The sequence below is a fragment of the Tachypleus tridentatus genome, chromosome 2 (genome assembly GCF_004210375.1).
Source record: "Tachypleus tridentatus isolate NWPU-2018 chromosome 2, ASM421037v1, whole genome shotgun sequence".
In the NCBI taxonomy this organism is placed as follows: Eukaryota; Metazoa; Arthropoda; class Merostomata; order Xiphosura; family Limulidae; genus Tachypleus; species Tachypleus tridentatus.
In genome coordinates this window covers 121,847,197-121,866,770 of record NC_134826.1, presented here as the reverse complement: position 1 = coordinate 121,866,770, position 19,574 = coordinate 121,847,197, and the positions used below count along the sequence as shown (strand labels likewise).

Below are 19,574 nucleotides of genomic sequence, written 5' to 3'. Positions count from 1 at the left end.
TTATGACGTCAGTCCGCGTATTTTTCGAACAGACCTCGTAAGTGCCGGTTTTTATGTCCCTTGAGACCTAGGTAGCGGGCATGATCAGATTTGTAAATTAGCCCAATAATTCTGGAACACAATGAGATATGTTAGGTTTTTAAATTTATATCAAATTGAAATTAATTAATGCATAACCACAGTAACAAATGAGGCAGCGCTGATAAGTATGCATCTAACTTTCACGTTTCTGAACGTTCCACCACCTCTACATCACTCAAGGCATCATATAAAAAAATGATAATAGACGTATTATGACTTTCTCCGGGAACTAGGCACTGCAACCCTTGTTACTGAATATCTAACTTATACATCGAAACAAAAATAAAGCATCATGAACGCTCATCTATAAAGAAAGTGAAACAATAGCTTATAATACATATTATAAAGATTTACGTAAAAACAAACAAACAAATATTCAGACTTATCTACAAGAGGCAAAAGCAAATGAGGCTGTTTCATATAGCTAATTATATACAACTAATAAAAAACGTACACATACTGACAAAACAATTCATGTACACGAAACCACCGGGTGGCTTCCACCTTGAAGCTAGTTCTCTCCACCGAGGATATTATCTTCTACTCAGTAGGAATCACACACTTTTACTACACCCTTGTCTTACCCTGACTCCAAATGCAGCCAACTTCATTAAACATTCAACAGTAAAGAAAGCAGTGAAGGCCGCGTTCATGTAGTGCAGCAAACTCTTGAGAAGATTGCTTTGATTGTAAAACTAGGGCGAGACACAAGAGCAAGGAAAAAAAGCAAGACAAATGAGACATTTCTGTAAGTGTATAAACAATAGTGTCAACACTTTGTACAAATATATTACTACATAAATACAAACACAACTTCAAAATATATTTATGAAGCTAAAGTGTAATGAAAAAAATATCAAAAGTGAAAGCTTAAAATAAATAAGACTTATAACGAAAAGCAAAGAAAATACGTTAGAGCGTTATAATGTTGGCAAAGCCTTACTTAAGTTTAACTTCAAGTCTACGAGTCAATGAGACTGAATTTGGAAGGTTGACGGATAACAGAGAAGTATTAGGTTTAGGATCAAAATAAAAGTACTGCGATAAATGGTTTGATCTATTAATCTGAAAAACAAACTTTTAACGTCAAAATAAGAGACCTCTCAACAATGTTCGACCAAAGATGGGGAGTTAGGGGCTGACTGGGGTTTATTCCTCTTTCACAAAATAGTAAAAGTGTTCATGTTTAGGCAGGTGCATCACTTAATCTGCCACCTTACATTAAATAGCAAGCGAGCTTTGTTTAGCCTTCCTCAACCGTCTCTATCGGCAGAACTAGCGAAAACCGGGTAGAAAATGGCTGTATAAATGTGACCAACATGAACGACTAGACTGTGTTTAGTAGGGGTGGGGGATTTACTCTGTCATAACTTGTAAGCTAGTGCACATTAGGCCATACTGGTGAATAATACAGATTATAGATGTCGCAAAGAGCCTAAATATTTATTCAGAATATATATAGAGTATTGGAAATCTCTGTTTGAAAATAAACCCGCCAAACGTGTCTCTCTGACTCGCAGACTGGGTGCTAACGTTCTTTTTTAATACTTAAAAATGATTCACAGAACTATACATACAGTACCATATGCTCTTTTATTTAGAAAAGGATAAATTCTGAAGTAAATATATTTTCAATTAAAACGTTTTCTTACGTCAATGTAGGCCAGCGTTATTACCATGGATTTACTACTGTGTAAAAATTAATAAAAAAAACGAGAAAATTAGGTTTAAGTAATGCGTTACTTTAAGATTTTCTCTTTACCGAAAACTGCTGAAAAACACATACAAAATGTTTTCAAGAAAATAGACAAAATTAACACTATGTGTATGCACAGCCATACCACAATGGTTAAACTTACTTAAAACACATTTAACAGTCAACTTTTTTTCCAGTCAAATTCGATAACAAAATTTGCTGATCTATGCTATCCAATTGCTTGCGATTTCATTGAAGGTATGTGACGGAAAGTTTTAATTGATTTCTATTTACCGAAAATAAAACTTCATATAGAAGCATTACATTAATAAAAAACAAACAAACAAATTAATTAATTACATGAAGCTGGTATGACAAGAATGTTTAGTTACAGGGAACCATTACATAAGACAATTAATTGTATTATCAACCAATCTGACGAACAGTTCTGATGATTTAAACTTTTATACTAATAAGCACTTACAATTTCCTTAGACAAGTGTGGTCTAACCTTCTACCTGTGAAGAGCCCAGACCGTAGAGGATGGATTATTGTTGTTGCTTTAAATTAAGTACCAAGCTACATAATGGGCTATTTGTGCTCTGTCCACAACAGGCACCGAAATTCGGATTCTGGCATTGTATGTCCGCAAACACACCGCTGTGCTACTAGGGGGCGTAGAGGATGGAAGTGTTGGAGGACATAACCTTTACTTGTATAACTTACTCAAAATGGTTTTCCTATTAAAATTCAGTAAATGGCGACACTGTTTTAAATATAAACATTAATACGCGATTCTTAACAGGGGCACGGGCCTAATACTTGTTCGTGAGGCTGCATGGTTGCTGCAGGATGGTCGCTCACTGACCTAAATAAATTTATCGTTTCTTATATTTAGCTCAAATATTGCTTGCAGCTTAACATAAGGTATTATTATTAGCTTTTAATCTAATTTTATTTCATGACCAAGTCTGAAGGTAACACACTCTTGTAGGAAGATATCTTGATTAAACTTAACTTTTAACTATGAGAACGTAATCAGCTAACACAAACAAGAGACGCACAAACTGGAGAAAAAAGACGAAATGTGGCATTGTGAGTGAGCAGAAGAATAGCACAATTCATTCAACATTTGCACAGTTCGTTTATCATGCCAGTCACACATTCTCTCAAGAATACATGCTCTTTCATTATTATGACTCAACGTTATTACAAGTTTAGTTGCCGAGGCTATTCCATAACCAACCAGATCATTAGTTTATGTCCACATTAATATCACACCTAAGATTAAACTATGTGTAATTTAGTTTGTCAAGAAACGAGGGATCTTGGAATATTATCTTAACCCTATTACTATAATTATCTTAACATATCTAAAAAGTCTTCTGATCATGAAATAGCCTGTCCAGCTTTCAACTTAAAAACAAAACAAAAACAACTTTTGTCCAGTGCTCAAAAACTAGTCTAGCATGCAACGCAGTACACTAGCTGGAAATCCATTCAAAAATACTTTTTGTCAAAATTCTTCGTGGTGGAGTTTACTTTAGGAGTTACATTCTCAAGAACAATCCGTTACCGATATTTGGTACTTTTGTGATGTACAGGAATATGGAAATTTTAATTTAAAAAATAAACATATCAACACTATGATAGCTCACTCTTCCGCTCATTAAATACACGCGTACTTCTCTCGTGAAAGTGTTAATTAATAAGTATGAAATGTCAATTGAAAATAGCACTTCATTAAAAAACAGTAAATATAAGAGCCGATACTTGACACGTGTGTGTGTGTGTGTGTGCGCATGTGTATCCTAGCGTCGAAAATTCCATTTTACAGTTAGAAAAGTAAATATGGTCTGTAACTGATCTGTCTCGTTGTTTGTTTTACAGGAAAATCATATTATCTTTTGTGTCCACCTTGAGAAATCGAACCCTGGATTTTAGCGTTGCAAATCCGTAAACCAACAGTTATACCACCGACAGGCTTTACCCGTTTAACAAAATATGTAGAAAAATCAAAGTGTACCTGTCGTTACACGCCTTATTATCACTTGCTATTATAATAACCGTTAGTTTAACCAACAAACAATGGTAAGTAATTCTGCTTTATAAATTTGAAAGTTTTGTATATTTTGTAAAAATAAAAGATGTGGCAGAAGTTTGTGAAATAGGAAAAAAGTTTAATCAATATTTGTAACTGCAGTTCTACAAAAGTTTAATCAATATTTGTAACTGCAGTACTACAAAAGTTTAATCAATATCTGTAACTGCAGTTCTACAAAAGTTTAATCAATATTTGTAACTGCAGTACTACAAAAGTTTAATCAATATTTGTAACTGCAGTACTACAAAAGTTTAATCAATATCTGTAACTGCAGTACTACAAAAGTTTAATCAATATTTGTAACTGCAGTACTACAAAAGTTTAATCAATATTTGTAACTGCAGTACTACAAAAGTTTAATCAATATTTGTAACTGCAGTTCTACAAAAGTTTAATCAATATTTGTAACTGCAGTACTACAAAAGTTTAATCAATATTTGTAACTGCAGTACTACAAAAGTTTAATCAATATCTGTAACTGCAGTTCTACAAAAGTTTAATCAATATTTGTAACTGCAGTACTACAAAAGTTTAATCAATATTTGTAACTGCAGTACTACAAAGTTTAATCAATATTTGTAACTGCAGTACTACAAAAGTTTAATCAATATCTGTAACTGCAGTTCTACAAAAGTTTAATCAATATTTGTAACTGCAGTACTACAAAAGTTTAATCAATATTTGTAACTGCAGTACTACAAAAGTTTAATCAATATCTGTAACTGCAGTACTACAAAAGTTTAATCAATATTTGTAACTGCAGTACTACAAAAGTTTAATCAATATTTGTAACTGCAGTACTACAAAAGTTTAATCAATATTTGTAACTGCAGTACTACAAAAGTTTAATCAATATTTGTAACTGCAGTACTACCTAGTTTTTAGATTATTGTGATCTCTTACTGCAGCTTTTATTATTTACCAGTAGAAACGTTTTTTTTTTTTTACGTTTACTATACTAGAACCGCTACAGTTCATCATTCCAAACCTGAGTTTCATACTACGAAAATAACAGAGTGATATCCTAAACAAACAGCAGCTATAGTGGAACCGCTACAGTTCATCATTCTACACCAGAACTTCACACTACGAACACAATAGAGTGATATCCTAAACAAACAGCAGCTATAGTGGAACCGCTAAAGCACATCATTCTACACCAGAACTTCATACTACGAACACAATAGAGTGATATCCTAAACAAACAGCAGCTATAGTGGAACCGCTACAGTTCATCATTCCACATCTGAACTTCAACATTACGAAACACAGTACTTTGAATATGTAGATTCTTCAAAAGATGGATTATGAATATGATTCAATGGAAAAAAACCTAAGCAAAATCAAGCTTTAGAAAACGCACCTTAACAGTTCGGATTCGTTAATTATTCGGCTTAGAATGTTTAAACACCAGAATAGCTACAGATTTGTCACAAAGGTAATGAAAGAACTGTCAACCGTGGCCAGGAAAGTCTTACGTCTACTGGTTATTTCACTCAAAATTTCAACTCAAGCAGAATTCATTGTTTCAGTAGCCCTGACACTTGAAAACTAGGATGCATATTACACTGACACAAAGCACACTGAATTTTGTCACACGCACTGAGATATTCTGGGCAAGACCGATCCTAGATGAATCAAGTTCAAAATCAGGCGTAAGAAGAATCAGGTTAAGGAAATATTTAGGTGAGTAACCATAATTGTTTTTTTGAATCGTAAAATATTAGTGTCTAATAATATGAAAAAAGCTACTATTTTCTGATAAATCAAGATTATATTTAAAATATATGTTTGATGTAATAAGGTAATAACATTTGTCTTCATCCGCCTCAGAACAGAGATCGACGCCCTTTCATTTGTTTGTGTTGCAGATGTTTACTTAAACATGAACCCTGGTGTGTAACATTACTACAGTGTTACTTATAACTTATGCTAAAACAGCCTTTGTAACTCGTTTTTGGTTAATATTATAATAAAACTGTAAACAGTGAGGGGTAGAGTGCTTTAGTTTACAAGATTAAGAGTGTTAACTGTGTTGAGGACATGTTTCGAGATTTGACATCAACTTTATCGGATGTTCTTTATTTATTTATACGGGTATTTTTCACAAATTTATTTTGTCACATGTAGAAACGAAATCTTTGTATTTAAACTGGACTCAAAACGGAAAGCCCTGAAGTTAACTGAAATAAAGTATATGTTTACTGAATTACTTAGGATACGAAAACTTGTTGTCTTCTTCCTTGTCATGTTTTGTCCATAACTTCTGAAAACGACAATCATCCGAGGATATGAACATCGATTTCCGCCCATGATACGATTTACACCATTTTTTATTTATAGCCACCAATTTATCAATACAGCTTGGTGGAATACGCACTCAACTGATAGAAACCAGAGTTCTCCGACACGAATACTGTGTTCACGAGCTGATATGACGCAATGAATATCTTTCGTAATAATAGGGACGTATTTCAAACTGCACGGCTGGTAGAGGAATTCCTATTTGAATGTTTCTATTTTCTGTACAATAAATGCCTATTTCTCATATTATACTCACTCATAAAAATTATACAAATATCATATAACAGGGGGCACTTCCCACCATCCACCAGCTGTTGCGCTGGTGTAATTATGGGAAAAACCTCGGCGAGAATATTGTTTTTATTATAATTTTATTTCATTGGGCTTTACAATTTATTTCTGCAAACCTCAAACGTTTACAGGTTGGATACTTCTATGGAAGACTATGTTTCAGTTTATGAAACTAATGACATGGTTTGTTTGTTTGTGTTTGAATTTCGCGCATAGCTACACGAGAGCTACCTGCGCTAGCCATTCCTAATTTAGCAGTGTAAGACTAGAGGGAAGGCAGCTAGTCATCATCACCCACCGCCAACTCTTGGGCTACTCTTTTACCAACGAATAGTGGGATTGATCATCATATTATAACACCTCCACAGCTGAAATGGCATGTTTGGTGCGACAGGGATTCGAACCCGAGACCTCCAAATCACGAGTCGAGTGCCTTAACCACCGGGCCTCTAATGACATGGTTCTCGATGGTGCGGTAGTCTGTTTTCATTATTATTACATGCTATTAAGTTTATATACTTTAAGTAACATTGGAACGTACCTTGTACAGTTTAAAAATATCTTTTCGAGGTTATAGTATTATATTTGGATTTCAAATGACAAGGCAGGGGATGCACTTATCTGATAAGTGAGACAATACTTTACTATTTTTTACGTTAATGTAAATATCCGAAACATGATGCTAATTTGTAATCCTTTCAAAAACATTTATAAAAATAAATTTCATAGTTCAATTTTATTTTGATTGGTTACCGGAAGATGAATTATCATAGTGTAGATAACAATTTGAATTGTATTAAACCTCTTTCTGAAGCTCTTTACATATTTAGACTCCAGCAGAGTTTAGAACAGTCATTTCACGCTTGTATACATATCTTTGTTTTTCAATTATCAAAACGTTTATGTTAAGTAAAAAAGTCTTTGTTAACTTTGTGTGGAAAAGGTTTTCACTAATGCAGTTACCGTAAGTAACGGATTACAAAAAGTAATTGGCATATACTTCTGTCCAGAATCATGTATGTATTTATGGCACCACAGACAAAGACAGATATCCTGATCCTGTTTACTAGTAGTCGTTATTTTTCATACATATTTTACACTATAAAGGGAAACTACTTTTTCGTAGATTTGAAAAAATTACTTCTTAATAATTTAGTAAAATGATATCGAATTAAGGGCTTTAAAAAGTCTCTGGTTTATGGGAAATAAACTTTCAATTTTTAGAAATATCTTCACTGTTATATGTTACAAAATTAATTTTAATATTACAGCTAAAATGGTTATGACATGAGAAATAAGCAGTTAGAATAGATAAGTTGCTATGATTAATATATGATTAGCATTTCTTTTAACCAATGAAATCAAACTGTTAAACACAAAATCACATATTCCTATTAATTGCTAAATAATCATTATTTGAATACGTACAGCATTTTGAATAAAGAACATAATACAAGACAAACTGTTGCTATTTATCACAAATTATTAGCATAAATAATACACAAATCTAGAAACTTTCTAATTTATAGTAACATTCAAATTAAACCACGAATGAAAAGCACAAAAACTAAGCCTTTCTTAACTGACTGAATCTATAATGAATTTCAACTGTTTATCACTAGATGTTATTTACACAAAAAGTAAAGATGAATTTTTATAATAATATTTTTCAATCTATAAAGCACTTTAAGGTTTTTATAAATGTTTAAAGCAATGATTTCAAAATATTTTTTTTAAACAGTCTGAAACAGAACACTAAGAGCTTGTTCACTGATTTATATTGTACTTTGAGACAGAGAAAGCTCAGATTGGAAACTTACCTTCATCATCAATAGTAATGTATTGAGGACAATGAGAACCATGATAAAGTACTCAAAACCTGTCGATACGACAAGTTTCCACATTTTGTATTTGATACTGTCTTTGTTTTTAGGCATATAACGCTGAAGTGGCTTGGCTTGTAATGCAAAGTCAATACAAGATTTCTGAAAATAAACAATTGTTTTCTGCTATTTTATGTTTAAAAAGACACTTTCATAATCAAAGATCAAAAGGTGAAAGACCCTTTCTAACAGTGTTAAAATCAAAAGCCAAGAAAAAGTGTTAAAAGGATTTGGAAGTACAAAAAATATGAAGAATGAGAAAAATTTGGAAAAAAAACAAACAAACTAAATTCAAACATAGTAATTCAAATATAGTGAAGAAAACATAAAAAATAAGTAATTAAGCAGAAAATTAAAACGTAGGAAAGAAAGACAATTTTAAGGTTGAAAAAGACAGACATTAGAATCTAACAAAATTAAGGCTAGGTACAGATAAATATAAAGAGAGAAGACTAAGGTAAAATAGCTTAAAATGAATGAATAAAGGTGAAGAAAAGATAACATTATTTGAGAATTTAAGATAATCATCAAAATTCTTCACCTTTCTACTGTTATTAAAATACTTAACTTTGCTAAAGTTACTAATAACCATAACTTATGAGCCATCTCAGAATAATAAAATATTTATTGTAAAAAATTTGTAATTATATGTAACAGTGAATTTGACAATTTTATTTACAAAATAAAAAAAAATAGAATTGATTAATCATTCTAATATGATTTAATGAATGTCTGATAATTTAGTGTAGATAATAATAATTATTTTACACTATAAATGAAAACTACTTTTTCGTAGCTTTGAGAAAATGACTTCTTAATAATTTAGTAAAATTATATTGAATTAATGGCTTTACAAATTCTCTGATTTATGGGAAATAAACTTTCAATTTTTTGAAATGTCTTTGCTGTCATATGCTACAAAACTAATTAATCATATGCTTTATTTTAAATTTTTATTGCATTTGAAAGAATTCAATACAGTAAATATTTTGATATAACATTTTTTTTTTGCATTAGAAATATTGGATTATTAAAATACATCTAGTTCATTAAGACTTTTCTATGTACAACCTGCACCACCAAACTTTTAATCTTCCAATATGATGGAAATGGAACAAATAAGAATTTTGTCCAAATACTTAAGAGTAAGCTGAGAGTTATCTTCCTGTTTTGTTTACAGAAGATGTTATATTTAGTGAATGACATTTATTTTACCACTTTAACTACTTAGATGATACTCATAAATGTTTGTTATCAAAGTAGTTAAAGCAGTAGAATAAATGTCAGTCACTGAATGTAACATCTTTTAAACAAAACACGAAGATAACTCTTAGCTTACTCTTTTCTAGAGTACAGTTATTTTGATTGTGCTAATATTATAAGCACACAAATACTTCTGTCAGTCCTTAAACTCACTTTCATTTTTATCCATTTTAATGCAAGATGGACAAAGCAAAAAGCTTGGGTAGAGTTTTCACATCATAAACTATCTGAATCTGTCACATATTCATACAATTTAAAGTATTTTCTAATCACATATCAGTGAAATGACTGTTTGGGTAAAATATCATAACTAATAAGCCCATTGAACACTTTTGAATATTTATTTACGTTTACCAATGTTATCTCATCTTTTATCTTAATGAAAAAGGAAACAGTGGTTTCACTGTGAATAGCTGTATGAGTCTAATGAAAGTTTTATAGCAACTATAAATAGTTAAGTTTCAGTGGATATCTGTACAACAATGTACAAAACCAAGATTTTTTTAACCTGCCTTTTGCAAAGCAATATAACTAAAGTTGTCTTTAAAACAGGTATCTTTAAGCTTGTTTTCTCAATGAAATATCTTCTAATCTGCTTTTCCAATGAAATATCCAACAATCTACCTTTACAAGAAAGCATAAAAAACTGACATTCTTGTGAAATATCAAATAATTTCCCTTTCAATACAGTGTAAAAAAAATCTGCCTTTCCAATGAATGTATAAAGAAACTTTTTGTCAAATAAAACATAACAAAAGTGCCTCCAAACCTGCCTTTTGATGGAAGCATTGCCAAAATTATCTGATCAAGAAGGCATTTTTAAACCATTTTCAAAGGAGCACTTTCAAACTTGCCTTTCTGAGAAATATATGTTGTTATAATACAGAGAATATATTAAGACCAAACTCATGATTTCCTTTAACTAATAACATGTTTTGCAGTATTAACGTAAACTTACATAATTTGATAACAAACAACTTGTAGAATCTTACTTGATTTTTGTCAAGATCACCTTCTTCTAATTCTTTTTCTCCTTGCTCCTGAAATGTAATAATAATCAAGGCCACAAAGATATTCACAAAGAAAAATGGAAAAACGATGAAGAAAACAACATAAAAAATTGCCATTTCAATACGAAATCTGGGTAAAGGTCCATAATCTTCATACGTTGCATCCATAGAATTCTGTAGGACACTGCAAAACAAAACAAGAATATAAGGCCACTAAACAAAATTTTGCTACAAATTATTTTTAGTTTTATTGTGATTCATTGTTACACAGACTATTGGTCAATAAAAAACATAGCATTTTCACTAAAAACACTTCAAGTACCTTTAAAATTGTAGGCAACTGATCAAATAACATTGACAATTTTAGCCCTCAACTGGTTAAAATATATAATTTATTTTGCAGAATTTCTCGCAAAAACTACTCGAGTACTATATGTGTTTGCTATCCCAAAGAGGAAAATAACTCAGCCAACAACTCTTAGGTTGCCCTTTACTAATAGATAGTAAGGTTGGCTGTCACATTATATAATCTCACAGTTAAAAGATCGAACATGTGTGACAACGGGTTTTGGTCTAGCAATCAGTTTCCAAATCAAGCATCCTAACAAGCACACCATGTAAGAATTCAGTGTTTTCTATTGCTTCATAAATAGTATATTCTTTTGAAACTCTGAAAAGAAATTGATATAATGAAATTTATTTATTTTTTATTAAAATATAAATAGTATGTATATATATACACTACTGGCCAAAATCTTAATGCTAATGAGCATAAAGAAAAAATATGCATTTTGCGTTGCTAGACTCAACCACTTATTTGAGTAGAGTTTCGAAATATGAAAATAAGAAAAGGAAAAATAAAAAAAACTTTTTTAGCATTTAATAGGGAAAATGTAAACACTATGAAATTAGCCTAAATACTAGCTGGTCAAAAGTTTAAGATCATACTAAAAAGATGTCCTAAACAGGGTAGGAAATGCCCAACAAGAGGTCTCAGTAGCGAGTTGCACGGCCGTCATTGCGAACAACTTCAAACATTCGCTTTGACGTGGTCGATATAAGCGTTTGCAGAAGGACTGGCTGGAATGTTACTCCAAGTGGTGAAGATGGCTTCACGAAGATATGCACTGTTTGGAATTGATGTCCATTTCTATAGACTTCCCTTGCCATCCACCCCAAACATTTTCAATGGGATTCACTTCGGGCGAACACGCTGAATGGTCCAAAAGAATCACGTTATTCGCCTTGAAAAAGTACTTTGTTCTACAGGCATTGTGGATTGTAGCGTTGACCTGCTGAAAGATCCAGTCATTTCCACACAAGCAAGAGCCTTCAGTCAATAAGAATACTCTCTCGAACATGCCCATGTAGCCAGCTGCTGTTTGACGCCCCTGTATAACCTGAAGCTCCATTGTTTCCATGGAAGAAGAAAGCACCCCAGATCATAATGGAACCTCCTCCACTGTGTCCTGTAGAAAATGTCTCTGACGGGATATCGTTGTCGTGCCAGTAACGTTGGAAACCATCTGGACCAACCAGGTTCGTCCACTTTTCCACGTCTCATGTTTGGTGCTTCTCAGCAAAGTTTAACAGAGCTGTTTCGTGGTGTGGAAGGAGGCGTTGCCTTTGAAGCCGTTTACGGTTTTTAAAGCCTTTCTCTCGTAGATGCCGTCTTATTGTTCTTGAGCTGCATTTTGCGTCAATTAGAGCCTTAATGTGGTTCGACGATCGGCTAGTATCTTAACGGACAACTCGTCGAATCCTTCTGCTCAACGCCGGCGAAATTTATTGGGCCGACCACTTGAAATTCTCGTTCCGTATCCATCAGGGTCTTTTAAGAAATTTGCAACAACAGTTTTACTATGCCCAATCTCACCAGCGATGGCACGTTGAGAGAGGTTTTGCTGTTGCAGCTCGACAATTCTGCCACGTTCAAACTCTGTCAACGTTTTAGCCTTTGCCATGTTTTTACCCAATGTAACAGAGGAGGCGTCAGTGGGAGATGTTGACAACGCTAATGCTTGAACATAAATCACTAAATTTCGTTATGTGTTTACCGATTAACGCTTCGTTTCAGTATGGTCTTAAACTTTTGACCAGCTAGTATATAGACTAATTTAATAATGTTCACATTTTCCCTATTAAATGCTAATTTTTTTTTTTTATTTTTCCTTTTCTTATTTTCATCTTTCGAAGCTCTACTCAAATAAGAGGTTGCGTCTAACAATGCAAAATGCATATTTTTTCTTTATGTTCATTGGCCAGCAGTGTACAATACATATACCAGAAGGGATATTGGCTACAAAATCTTAAATCTACGGTTAAATACCAATCAAAGACAACGTTTAATATAAAATACTTTTAAAGTTCTTCTAATCCAAAGTATTACGTATACACATTTGCAAAATACGATGTTTTTACAAAACTTGGAACACATGCAAGCGTTCTCAACTTACGCAGGCCAACCTTCGCCTGTCGAAACTGTGAAAAGGGTTAACATAGCGGACATGACGTCATCGTAATGAAATGGTTGCTTCTCCCATAGTCGTTTGTTAACTTCCGGTGGCTTTCCGTCTTCTTTGAAGACGAAGTATTCTCCTCTGATTGAAGAAAAATTATTATATCTTAAATTTATATAAATACTTTTATAACACGTGTTATAAAAAGTAAAAGTTGAATTTTGATTTTCTTGTGTCACATAAATATATTGCATTACGTTGTTAAAGTATTCCTCTGCTAGAAAAGCAAAAATAAAACAATAATAATTGTTCTCATAGAACTGACACAAGATTCTATAAAAAATTCCTAAGCTGTTTAAACCATTCGTAAAAGTATACTATTATGTACTTTTGGAATTAAAAAACAACAAAACTTTCTATAGTTTTAATGAGAATGAATTACTTCATTAACACAGTGGCTGTTTTAATGAAAATGGATTATTTCATTAACACTGTAGTTATTTCAATGAAAATGGATTATTTCTTTAGCACTGTGTTTATTTTAATGAGAATGGATTACTTCATTAACACTGTAAATGTTTTAATGAGAATGGATTATTTCATTAACACTGTGGCTGTTTTAATGAGAATGGATTATTTCTTTAGCACTGGTTATTTTAGAGAGAATGGATTATTTCTTTAACACTGTTCAAGAAATTTAACTTGAATTCTGCCTAATCCAGATGTTAGATTATTTCTCTAACATTGTGATTATTTTAATGAGAATGGATTATTTCTTTAACACTGGTTATTTTAAAGATAATGGATTATTTCTTTAACACTGTGGTTATTTTAATGAAAATAGATTATTTCTCTAACATTGTGGTTATTTTAATGAGAATGGATTATTTCTTTAACTCTGTGGCTGTTTATCTTTCATAAACTTACTCGCATTCTTCTTTTGTGAGTTTAGATTCATCGTTACAAAAGAAAAATCTCCCGTTGAAGAGTTGTACAGCTATCACAGCAAAGATGAATTGGAAAAGGATATATACAATAAGGATATTGAAAACATTTTTCAAAGACGTCACCACACAATCAAACACCGCCTGTAATAAAAGTGATCGTAGGTAAAACAGACATGAACACAAGAGTCCAAATAACACTTAGACACGATAGTATTACAAACAATTATTCTATTTGATACAATGCACAGCGATTTACTTGATACAAGAACACGTGTTTAAAATCCAGTCTGATTTTGTTTGCGAGGCATTTAGCTTTCGCTGAATAATAACACATGTAAAACGACATTTACTTTCTGCTGTCCTCAATAATACACTTTTCGTCTGAATGTCAATTACTTGAAATATCCAAAAACAAAACTCACACAATTTCTTCCACAACAAACAAATACGAAATATTCATACGAATGTCTCTACTACAAAAAAGAAAGTATTATATTTGAACATAAATCTAAGTTGTTATGGATTTCAGTTTCTAAGAAATCCATTAAGTAACTAGTAAGGGTGGGAAACATTCTCTTGTTTTTTATAAAGACAGTTTCACTCAAAAACAAAGTAATTTTTAGATAACAGATCAAGAGCTTTCCGCATAAAGGTCTTTGTAAACCCTTTGAGAATTTTTTCCGTCTATACTTAAGTCGTTATTATTACCAGTCTAAAGAGAAATAACGATAAAAATTACTATAACAGTATCATTTCAAGATTTAGCTGCTAATTTTAAGGAAAATTCTCGTCATCTCTGATGAAACGTTGAATACTTTTGTAAGTAAAGTTTTAAAAGTGTCTTTATAAGTGATGGTTAAACTGAGATCCTGAAAGAAGTTCGAACTTCATTTTGTGAATTATTTCGTACTATCAGCGTGATACAACAGAGGGCAATACACTCCCTAAGAGTGATACAACATAGGACAATACACTCCCTAAGAGTGATACAACATAGGACAATACACTCCCTAAGAGTGATACAACAGAGGACAATACACTCCTTAAGAGTGATACAACAGAGGACAATACACTCCCTAAGAAGAGTATTAACATGTCAAATAGTTCCGTCTTTACATTCCAATCACAAGAAGACCAGGACGGATACGGGCTTAAATCCACAAGGGGCGGAACTTCGTTCTGCATCGTTTCGACCCAGTGTACTCCCGGTTTTAAATATGTTAAATCGATTCGTTCCACTTTTTTACTTGAAAGCAGTGTCGTAAAACTGTACCCGAATAACGTGTTACTACGTCATCAAATATTTAAATAACTGTGGAACATTATAATATTCTCTTCAAACGCTTTCTCACCTATATTCAAATCGTGGCTTGTAAACACTTCATCACAGCTTCTCTGTTGCTCTCTTATGCTGGCACCAGTACTGTTTTCATCTTTTTCTTTAAAACCAAAATAATCTCTTCCTTGTAAAGATCATATTTTAATTAATATTTAATCTGCGATAATTTGGGTTGAATGAACTGTGATCAAGGTTATTTTTTAATTAAGTGACAATCACGCTCACTGTTACTACGTTTGCATTGTATCAAATTTATTTTGTAAATTAGCGTCATTTCCTAAGTTTGCCTCATCGGGGAAACATTTTCTTAACCTTAATATTCTGGTTAATTCTTCATTTTGAACCGGTCCCGGCGTCTCAGCAGTAGGCTTAATAGTACAGATCAGATAGTAGTTTGTGTCATTTTGATGGTAAAAACGAAACAATCACATCGAACTTAATTATAAGTAGCACATGTCAAACGAGAAACGCACCATTTTCGAATCATTATTTCATCTTCTGTGAAGTATTAAATAGTTAAATTTAAAACTATGATAAATACGTATGTTTCTTATTACTACATTTTGTAGTAGACTTTCTTCCAGTTTCTTCTGGTTTGAAATATTATGCATTCACTGCATGATTTTCGTTGTGGATTACTTATTAACCCATCATTCATTCCGTTTCTAGTTGTATTCCCCCTCAGTGCTATTACGTTAGTTTTACGGCATTTCTGTCTTCCTTTATTATAATCCTCGGTGTGTCTTAACTTCATTTAACCGCTTTAAGTTGGGCTTACTGCTTCTTCTACCATCATACTCCAGTCCTTTCTTCTATTTCAGTCAGAATCTCATTTTTCCACAACTGTTTCATGTGCCTTGCTTTCTGTAGCACAAACACTAGTAATCACAGCATTATACATATTTTTTTCTATATTATTTTTACCATATACTCTGACGTTTTATTTTATGTTTGTTTGCTAATATCTGCACAACTCTCACTGGTCATAAAGTTTCTGTTCTAGTTAAAGAAGTATTTGGATTAAGAACCACTTAGTAATCTAGTGTCCAATTCAATGCTTTGAAATATCCCCAATTCATAAATATCCTTTCATTTAATGTCTCTCTCAAATCATTCGCTTCTGGTTTATTTTTCGGTCTTTTATGCAGAATTTGAGGCTGTAATAAGTATTTACATGTAGTGTTCAAAACTGAGAAAAAGAGAACCGATACTATGAAACTTTGTTTTGTTTGGTTCGTTTTTGTGAATTTCATGCAAAGCTACAGAAAGGCTATCTGCGCTAGTCGTCCCTAATTTAGCAGTGTAAGACTAGAGAGGATGCAGTTAGTCATCACCACTCACCACCAACTCTTTTACCAACGAATACTGGGATTCACCATCAAACTATAACACCCTCACGAATGAAAGGGGTATGACGTGGATTCGAACCCGAAAGCCTCAGACTACGAGTGGAGCGCCCTAACTATCTGGCTATGACGGGCTGTCTACTGCGAAAGTACTCTTGAAATTAATATAACAGATAAAAGTCATCAAATATTTGTTGTACACACACACACATTTATAGTTTAATTAACAAAAAGCCTATAAACCAGTACAAAATGTAAATGACATTATTAAGAGAATTCTTACCTTTAACTTTGGTACACGTTTTATAGTTTTAAGCGGCCGCAGAACTCGAAGAACTCTCATGGATTTTATGGTGCTTAAATTTTGTCCCGTACTGCTTCCTCTGATGGTAAATATGGTAAAAACAAAACTTAACTTTTCCACAATAAACAACACAAAAATGCTGTCACCAGATTTTCTTACAACAAAGGCAAAGCCAACGTGGTACAGAGTATAACATGAAAATACTTTCTTCCTTTAAGCTATTTTTAACAAGCATTGCATACAAGTTTGTTTTCTGACAGCGAAATTACGCTAAAAACACAAAATTACTTTCTTTGCGAATCTTTATTTTTGTCTCTCTGCTTTAAAGCAGTATAAAGCTGAAAACACGAAACAGTCACCATTGAAATAATAATACAGTTTATTATATATTTTTTATAAATCTTATTTCATTTCATATACTTTTATGTTAAAATGTTTTTAACAGCAATACGAAGTACAAATCCAACAATAATACTCACGCATAAGCAAAGGCAACAAGAGCACAAATTACAACAACTGCGTCTAATATGTTCCATGGATCTCGGCAGTAAGAACCCGGATGTAAGACTATTCCTTGATCAACGACCTGGATATTAAAAAAAACCCGTAAAAGTTCGTTTATCCTTACAAGTTCTTTATAAAAACCTGTGACAGTACAATAACAAACACGTGAAATATGTGTAAAATAAATCATAAAATATTTTTTGTATCCTTAGAATGAATTATTCGCCGCTATGATTGGCTAAGAGCGCATCAAGTGTTATGAATTATTTGAAATGTTGTCTTGAAAATGTTTGTTTTAGATCAAAGTCACATTGGGTTATCTGTAATGTCCACCGTGGAGATCGAACCCTGTATACGTGACATCGCCACTGAGCTTTACTGATAATACTTTTTGCAGCACAAATGAAAACGCGCTAATTCGTTTAGACTCAATTATTATACAAACAATTTGTGCAAAACTGTGAAATGGATACGGGTGTTCTTGATGGTGTAAAATTTCACTGACTCACAGGTCTCTGAAAAGTAGAGTAAGATTACAAAACGCGTAATCAAAGCAACTCTAAAGGTATTGTTCTACATAAAGAACGGCTGTGGATAACAGCATTACAGGCAAATTTTAATCTAAAGTTAGACGTGTCAAAGGATTCGAGAAATAACCACTCTCTTAAGCAAGGTACGATTTATTGCTTTTAAAACCAGTCACTATTTGTACAATGTTCAAAAGGCAATAATCAGACGTTTTTTGACTGGGCCGATAATACATTGACGGATTCGTTTTCTACTCTTTAACGTCAATCATTTCGAAAAGTGTTTAATCTCTTAAGATTTCTAAAACTGATGGTTGTGAACGAGCTTATATAATATCATTAGTTGTAGTTAGTACATTTGGTTTAGCCCTCTCGTGGCATAGCATTATGTCTACGGGCTTATAGTTCTAAAAACCAGGTTTCGATACTCGTGGGCAGAGCACATATTGCCCTTTGTGTAGCTTTGTGCTTATAAACAAACAATAACAATTTAATTATTAAAGTCAACGTTTCCAACAATGATATTTTACAAAGAAAAAGGTAAAAAAAAATCACTACTAGAGCAATCTTGCCAAAACATTCTCTCGGAAGTAACTCTACATTTGTCACATCTCGAGTCTGTTGAGATTTTAAGAAAGAGTTAGGATCTACACTCTAAAGACAATCTGAACCAGAAAAGCATTTTAACTAACACTTTACGTAAACGCACAATACGGAGCAGAAACACCAATATTTCTATTTCAATGTCAATGAATGTTAGGATAGGCCACTCAACATTTCACGTAATAAATCGACACTAAAAAATGGCTCAAACCAGTTTGTTATTAGTTCTATGTTTTTGGAATTATTTCTATTACCTTTAACAACATTTCTAAAGTGAAAACTCCAGTGAATGCGTAATCAAAATAATTGAGAATTCTGTTCTTCTCCGAGTCTTCTATTACCGGGTCTTCAGCAGCTAGGGTTATGCTGCTGAGGGATATGACGATCATTATAAAGAGGTCAAAGTAACGGAGGTTAACAATATAGTGGGCGGCTCGACGGATCCTGTAAAAGATTTACAATGTATTACTTTTCATTCGAAAAAATATTAACAGTCGATACAAGAAACTACTATGTTAGTTGAAAACATTACTGCCATTATTGTTACATAAAACACTTATTAGGATACTATTTTTAACATGTTACAGATAACCCATGTAAACCTTTGCGTGAAACTTTTGACCAAACCAACTGAACTGGCATGTGAATTCCATAGTACACCGTTGCGGAGTCTTTTTACACACTGAATTTCCACGTGATTCCCAATGTATGTCGCCGCGGAGATTGTACCTACTTAGAACGTGAATCCCAGGTTGAAGAGTTGTGAATGGTTTATAAAGGTCAGCATCTGCCAAAGACTGCCAGTTGGAATTAAAACTAGATTAAGAAATGATGAAAACTCATCGATAGTTAAGAAGGGTAATGATTATTGGAGATTACTGCACGCGCTAATTTGAAGTAAATAATTACCCAA

The 19,574-nt window shown here is 32.7% G+C and overlaps 1 protein-coding gene across 1 annotated transcript in view; it reads right to left on the bottom strand.

Moving 5' to 3' along the window:
- LOC143244981 (voltage-dependent calcium channel type A subunit alpha-1-like) overlaps positions 1–19,574 on the bottom strand; it is a 336,700-nt gene that overhangs the window by 62,523 nt on the left and 254,603 nt on the right. Inside the window, exons 25-32 of the mRNA XM_076490619.1 lie at positions 18,916–19,105; positions 17,507–17,613; positions 17,007–17,106; positions 14,019–14,179; positions 13,089–13,232; positions 10,615–10,816; positions 8,297–8,461; positions 666–776 (exon numbers count right to left, since the gene is read on the bottom strand). Coding sequence (XP_076346734.1) covers positions 666–776; positions 8,297–8,461; positions 10,615–10,816; positions 13,089–13,232; positions 14,019–14,179; positions 17,007–17,106; positions 17,507–17,613; positions 18,916–19,105 — 1,180 coding nt within the window. The remainder of the gene's footprint in view (positions 1–665; positions 777–8,296; positions 8,462–10,614; positions 10,817–13,088; positions 13,233–14,018; positions 14,180–17,006; positions 17,107–17,506; positions 17,614–18,915; positions 19,106–19,574) is intronic.